A 6,303-nucleotide genomic window follows, 5' to 3' on the forward strand; every position below is an offset into this window, starting at 1 on the left:
TAAATATATAAAAGCTCAGCACTAATCAAATTCTTCCAACATAAGTGTTTTTTCGACAAAATCAAAGGCGCCGCAACGCCCATTCCAGCGAGACAGCGCAGCCAGACTCTGCATTTCATCAACAACACTATTAAAACAAGAGAAATTACTTTGTTCCAAGACTAATAAAAAATCGCTGACACTTTTGTGTCGCTACCTCTCGGATTATAACAAGGAAATATAAGAAAAGTAAAAAAAGTCCTATACTAACGACGGAAGGCGCGCGGCGCGAGCGGCAACGCGGGCTTGCGCGGCGAAAGGGTTCGGTTCGCGCCCGCTACGCGGCGCATCGCCGGTATATTCTCGCGTGATTAAGATTCAACATCGACCCCTATATCTAGGGCAGCTCGGCAGGGTTTCAACAGCGTTCTCAAGTTCGCTCGTGGCGGACAGCTGACCGCCATAGCCTATAATAGCAACTTATGTTTTTGCCATGACTGCAACAGACGTCTCGTTTCTTGTCCATCAGCCATATTTTTATTCTTTGCTCTCTAAATTTCCTATACTTTCTTGAAATCTTTTGCATATTATGACTATATCCTAGCCGTGCAAGATTAGTATGGTATTTACTTTGTTCGTGTATACTTGTATTTTCGAGAAAAATTTTCTGCGTGTAACGATTCAAACCGATAGGAACCGATTGAAATTACATCTTTGAATACCAATCCGTTTCAATCGTTTTCAATCAGTGTAATCGTTATAAAATCATAACAATTCAAATCGATAGAATCCGATTGAAATTACATCCTTGAATACCAATCCGTTTCAATCGTTTTCAGTCGGTGTAATTGTTATAAATCCGTGATTTCCGGATCAAGAATCCAGATTCATGCGGATTCAAAATTTTTAATCGGATTCAATCGGTCATTTTTAGCAGGGTTATTTCAAAGAGTACTGTTTTATAAAAGTTTACTGACTGTTTTTATCTAAAATATATATACATATTCGTATATATGTTGCTTATATTGAGTTGGTATACAGAGCTTATCAGATTTCTTTCTCAATCACAGACGCATGAAGCTGTTAAGAAAGACCGATCTATGCTGGAATACAACGTTAACCTAAAAATAGATAGTGACAGTGGCAGAGTCGTGACCATCGCCGCGTGATAGATGACAGTGATAGTGAAATATATATTGACGGCAGGGAGCTGATGCCGAGGAGATCTTTCAGAAAGAAGGTGTATCCAAAATCGCACACGTACGTATATATGTTGATTTGTAAAAGTTGTAAAAGTTAAGAGAACGAGAAAGTGATCTGTAGTTATATGCACGTGTGACAGGCACTATCGGGTAATAAAGATTTCTCCGAAGAATGTTTATATTGTACTTTACTTTCGTTAACTTGAATGCTTTGAATGTACAATCTCGCGTCTTCAAAATATAATAATTCTCAGACACTGTTGAGGAATAATTGTCTAGCACAAAAGGTCCTTTTGTGCTAGATAATACGAGTTGCTACAGAGTGCCTCTAATTGTAAGAATCTCTTCTCCTTTACCCCCTCTTTCTTTTCCCAATCCCGAATTAACACTATTGCGTGGTTCGTATCGCGTGTCATTACCTATTATAAATGTCCTCCTTTTCTCTCGTTTTCTCACGCAGGAACATTTTATATTCAACTATATGGTATACAATTTTGCCGCTATATATTGACCGCAGGGAGCTGATACCGAAGAGATCTTTAAGAAGGAAGGTGTATCCAAAATTGCACATGTATGTACGTATATGCTGTGTTGTAAATTCTAAAAGTTGAAAAGAACGAGGAAACGTTCTGTAGCACAATTTATATTGTAGTTATGCTAAAATATTTGTGAATTGAGTCCCTGTTATCCATTATTATAATATAATTTTTATCAGCAATATTAGAGGAGTAACGAAAATTAATTTTATTAAGTATTCAAAGCAATTGATAGTTTTTAGCATTAAGTATTTCCATTTTCTCATAATATGCTTAAAAAATATTGCAGGGGACTTGTGAGTTATGCGAAGCAATTGATACTGTTAAGGTTCATTGGTCATATGAAGATTGCACACGTCAAGCTTGACATCCTAAAGACATCTTACACAATGCATTCTGAAAACGATACCGTGCAGGTTCGTTGGCGTATACGTGGTGTCATCACAGGCTGGAAGGTATTTTCTGTGTTTTGGAAGTAAAATTTGTAAAATACAACATGTCATAAAATAAACGCTAACCAGGAAATGTAAGTGTAATCAGTGTTCTAAACATTCCTTTTAAACATTCCTGCCAAGAACGGGGCAGCCTTGGTGCTATACGTGACCGTGGTTAGATAATATGCCACTTCATTGAGCAGTTTGTCGAGCCAGAGAATCCGTTGTAAGTTCCAGTCATCTTCATGCACGTTGATCTGTCTATACATCTTGGTGATGTCCGTGGCAACTAGGTGTCGAAATTGTCGAATCCAGAGTAAGACATCGGTGACGTCTAAATGCAACTTGGCTCTCGTGTGCATGATATCATTAAGTGAGCGGCCAGATGTGGATGCGCTCGAGCCATTGAATACCACACGTAATTTCGTGGTTGCACTGTCTGGTTTGAGCACTCCGTGATGTGGCAAATAATATTGCGTTTGCTGACTGGAAACGGGTGAGGCTTTCTTCATGTGGTTGAGATCTCGATATTCTGTCATAAATTGATGATACAGACGTCGATAGTTGTCATCTCGGGAGAGTCTCTTTTGTAAACTTTGCAAACATCGATGCGCAGTGAGATACGAATCGCCAAGAGTATCAGGTGATGATTTTAGTGGAACTGTGTATCGACCTGTTGAATCCCGTGAGACAGTACTCTTGAAATGTTTTTCACATCTTTGCTCGTCAGGAGTAAGCTCAGGATTGTTGCTCGCAGGCACTTCTTCCTGTGTCCAAAATCTCGACAGTAACTCGTCGAGAGCATCTTCCCGCTCCTGAATCGATGCATGATGCACTGCAGCAGGTGCCGATGATGATGTGTCGACAGGCCCGAGAACGAGCCATCCAAAGATTGAGAACTGCGCAATTGGCATTAATGTATCCCGTTTGATGATGTTGGGCTTGATGATCTGCCCATATGAGTCAGCTCTAATGATAATATCCACTGGCTGTGGTGTCAGAAAATCTGGATCCGCCAAGGCTAACTTGGTGAGATGCGGCCATTCCTGTGGTGCAGCGATGAATGATGGCAAGATGTTTGTTAACGTCTGCAGAATGTGAGCTTGAATGATGACGTCTGATTTTGAGCGAAGTGAGCGGAGCTTGAGGAATGCAACTCCTCGAGTTTGCGTGGACTTTCCGCCACCAATTCCGGTGATGAGAATGACAGAATGATGACGAAGTATGTTGAGCTGACGAATGAGCGATTCTGAGACAAAGGTAAGTTCAGAACCTGTATCGATGAGAAGCCGTACGTGCTGAGTATTAACCGATGAGCTGATCTGAGCCAGGGTCGTAGCGAGTAATGTTGAGTGTGATGAGCGAGCCAAAAATGAGTGAGTGACGATTGCACCGTTGTCCTATTGAGGTGCTAAGGCTGAGCTGGTGGTTGGCTTCGAAGATGAGTCGCTCTGATGTGCCTCATGCAGCATCGTATGATGTCGGTGGGTGCACTTCTTGCACCCCCGTGAGCTCTTGCATGAGCGAACGTTGTGACGGCCGAGGCAGTTGAAGCACAGCCTCCTTGAGATGACTAGCTTCTGTCAATCGCCCGGTGAGAGTTCCCTGAACTTAGGGCACATCACCACGAAGTGCGTGCCGTTACAGCAGTCGCACGGGTACTCCGTTGAGCCGTCTGATGTATTGGTGCGTGCCGGTTGAGCTGCCGCATGATGAGCCGTTGAGGAGCGCCGTGTTGTTGAAGCAGCCCCTGCCGAGCTTCCTGAGCTGGCCGTTGATTCGATCATCTTGAGTGCTCGTGCTCGCGAGATGAGAAATTGCTCGAGTTTCTCGAATCGCGGATACTCGCGCGCGGCGCCCAACGATGTCTCCCACTGCTCCTTGGTTTGGCGATCCAGCTGCCTAGACAACTGGTACACCAGGACGCAGTCGCCCAGATCCTGCGAGACGCCCAAGGATTGTAGGCCCTTGATGCCCTCCTTGAACGTGTTGAGCAGCTTGTCCAGTGCCTTGGCGTTCTTCTGCACCGGTGTTGAGCTGGCAAAGAGCTGGTCCAGATAAGACTGAATGAGCAGCCGCTTGTTCTCGTAGCGATCGACGAGCATTTCCCAGGATGGTTTGAGCGAGTCGCCGGTGAGAGGCAAACCGGAAATGAGCTGAGCAGGTGGGCCTTCCAGTGAGAGCCGCAGATAGTGGAGTTTCTCCACGTCTGTGAGCCGTTGGCTGTCATAAATAACCGCCTTGAAGAGATCGCGATACGTAGGCCATGCCTCGTACACACCCTTGAAGGACGGGATGCTGATGTCCGGCAATCTCTGCTGTGATTGTGAGGGCTGCGCCGCTACAGGAGCTGTCGTTGGAGCGATCTTTTCCGCCAATGCGCCCTTGAGCTTTGCCAGAGCGCGACAAGCCGTCATACACTCTTCCGCCTCCACGGCGAAGGCGTTTTTTGAGAAATACTCGTGAGAAATGAGCGCCGCCGGCCATGAGACCTCGAAATAGGCGTGTTCCTTGAGGAATGCCTTGTGCACTTCCTCGAGCTGGATCGAGATCTGCAGGACCTCATCCACTGACGTGTCATCTGGAGTCGATGGCAACGTCTCGCCGATTTTCCGCACTGTCGCGATGCGGTTCATTTGTGTCTGCACCTTTAACGTGAGTTCCGCAGACAAACGCACCGGTGAGGTCTGGCGATCTGAAGTGCGCTTGTCGTCCGGCAGCTCGAGCAATGGCGGGGTCTTGCCGCCCGTCCCGGCTTTGGCGGGATCCGGCATGATGAGACGTCAATGAGCTGCGCCCGATGAGAGACCTGAGAAATGTCGAGACACGTATGAGAAACACTGCAAGAGGCAAGAACGTTCGAGAAACGCGTTAGGACAACACTACGCGAATCGAGAGTCTACAATGTCATGTATTGAGCACGTAAAAAAGTCTATTTACACTCGCGGGAGCGCGTGAACATGTTTTCGTAACACTCGCGAGCGCGCGTGAGAATGTCTGTCCTTCACTCGCGAAAGCGCGCGATAATGTCCACGTGGCATGTCGTGAAAGGCATGCTCTGTTCATATGATCTGAGTCTGAGTTACACTCTAATTTCCACGCATCCGGCTCGAAGGACCAAATGTTCGCGAAATCGCTGATTAATCCCGACAATGGGAGCGGGATGAGAAGGACGCGCGTGGAAGGTGTTAAACTAATTATGCACTTTATTTTGTGTAACTCAGACCACAGTCTGAGCCGTCTTTAATGTATCGAAATTGTTACAGTCTGACCTGAGAATCGATGAGCGGTGTATAAATGAGACGTCTTTGTATGATCGTTGAAGTCGAGCGACAATTATATCAATTGCCCTCCTCGTGTGGTGAGTCGCCCGTGAGCCGGTGAGACACGTGGCGGTCGGCACTCGCGCACGTGTGAGCTTGAGTCATCGTGTTGAGGCACCAGAGTTGATGAGCGGTCTATTTCACAGTTTAAATGAGAAGTCTAAGCAGCGTGGGCACTGCGATGTGCACGATTAACCGAAGTCACTTATCGAAACGTACTGAGCACACGTTATGCGACTTGTCACCGCGCGGCCATTTGCACAATTACGAGGAAAACGTTGGCGATGAGCGCGCCCGTGCGGGCGCAAGCTGCCGCGGTGATCGAGCGTCGTTACCCGATCGATGCTGCCATCTGATCGGACGGCGCAACGTTAACGGAATCTCGAACAGTTATACATACGCACTTTAGATTTTCAGTACTGGATATTAAAATATTGGAACGCAGTTTATACCAAGTTTAAATTTTTCTTACTTCCCAGTAAGCAAAAAATCATTATTACAATGTTATTGCAACAATATTCTAGAACTTGTAATGTTGTTAAATATGTAGTTCTTAATGTTGTATAGAACATCATTACGAATATACTTTGACCACGATTCCGAAATTTCAGTAATGTTGAAATGGGAGTGCCATAACGTTGCAAATAACATTTTGCTAAGGTTTTTCTATCATTCCTGTAATGTTTTTGAGATAAAAATTTAAACAAACTATCAACTTTATTACAATATTATATTAAAATTACCGTAATATTAATTCTAACATTTATTTAAAGTTATTATTAATATTTTATTTTCATTTCAGGGAGTATGTATTTATTTTCAATAAAAT

General features: G+C 44.6%; 3 protein-coding genes across 3 annotated transcripts; 1 reads left to right on the forward strand and 2 right to left on the reverse strand.

The window, feature by feature from the left end:
- The first annotated feature begins 578 nt into the window (after nucleotides 1-578).
- Nucleotides 579-2,286, forward strand: LOC112467174. The gene is made up of 3 exons (XM_025035655.1): nucleotides 579-1,239; nucleotides 1,642-1,752; nucleotides 2,007-2,286. The coding sequence occupies exons 1-3, from the start codon at nucleotides 1,193-1,195 to the stop codon at nucleotides 2,194-2,196; spliced, it is 348 nt and encodes a 115-aa protein (XP_024891423.1). The 5' UTR covers nucleotides 579-1,192; the 3' UTR covers nucleotides 2,197-2,286.
- LOC112467172 lies at nucleotides 2,262-3,623 on the reverse strand. Its single transcript, XM_025035653.1, has 2 exons — nucleotides 3,612-3,623; nucleotides 2,262-3,383 (listed from the first exon to the last, which is right to left on the reverse strand). Exons 1-2 carry the CDS (start codon nucleotides 3,621-3,623, stop codon nucleotides 2,262-2,264), a joined length of 1,134 nt encoding a protein of 377 aa, XP_024891421.1.
- Nucleotides 3,624-3,710: 87 nt separating this feature from the next.
- On the reverse strand, nucleotides 3,711-5,719 carry LOC112467173. The gene is made up of 2 exons (XM_025035654.1): nucleotides 5,424-5,719; nucleotides 3,711-4,960 (listed from the first exon to the last, which is right to left on the reverse strand). The coding sequence occupies exon 2, from the start codon at nucleotides 4,923-4,925 to the stop codon at nucleotides 3,735-3,737; it is 1,191 nt and encodes a 396-aa protein (XP_024891422.1). The 5' UTR covers nucleotides 4,926-4,960; nucleotides 5,424-5,719; the 3' UTR covers nucleotides 3,711-3,734.
- Nucleotides 5,720-6,303: the final 584 nt, after the last annotated feature.

The sequence above is a fragment of the Temnothorax curvispinosus genome, unplaced genomic scaffold, assembly GCF_003070985.1.
Source record: "Temnothorax curvispinosus isolate PA1 unplaced genomic scaffold, ASM307098v1 QBEX01017001.1, whole genome shotgun sequence".
Taxonomy (NCBI): Eukaryota; Metazoa; Arthropoda; class Insecta; order Hymenoptera; family Formicidae; genus Temnothorax; species Temnothorax curvispinosus.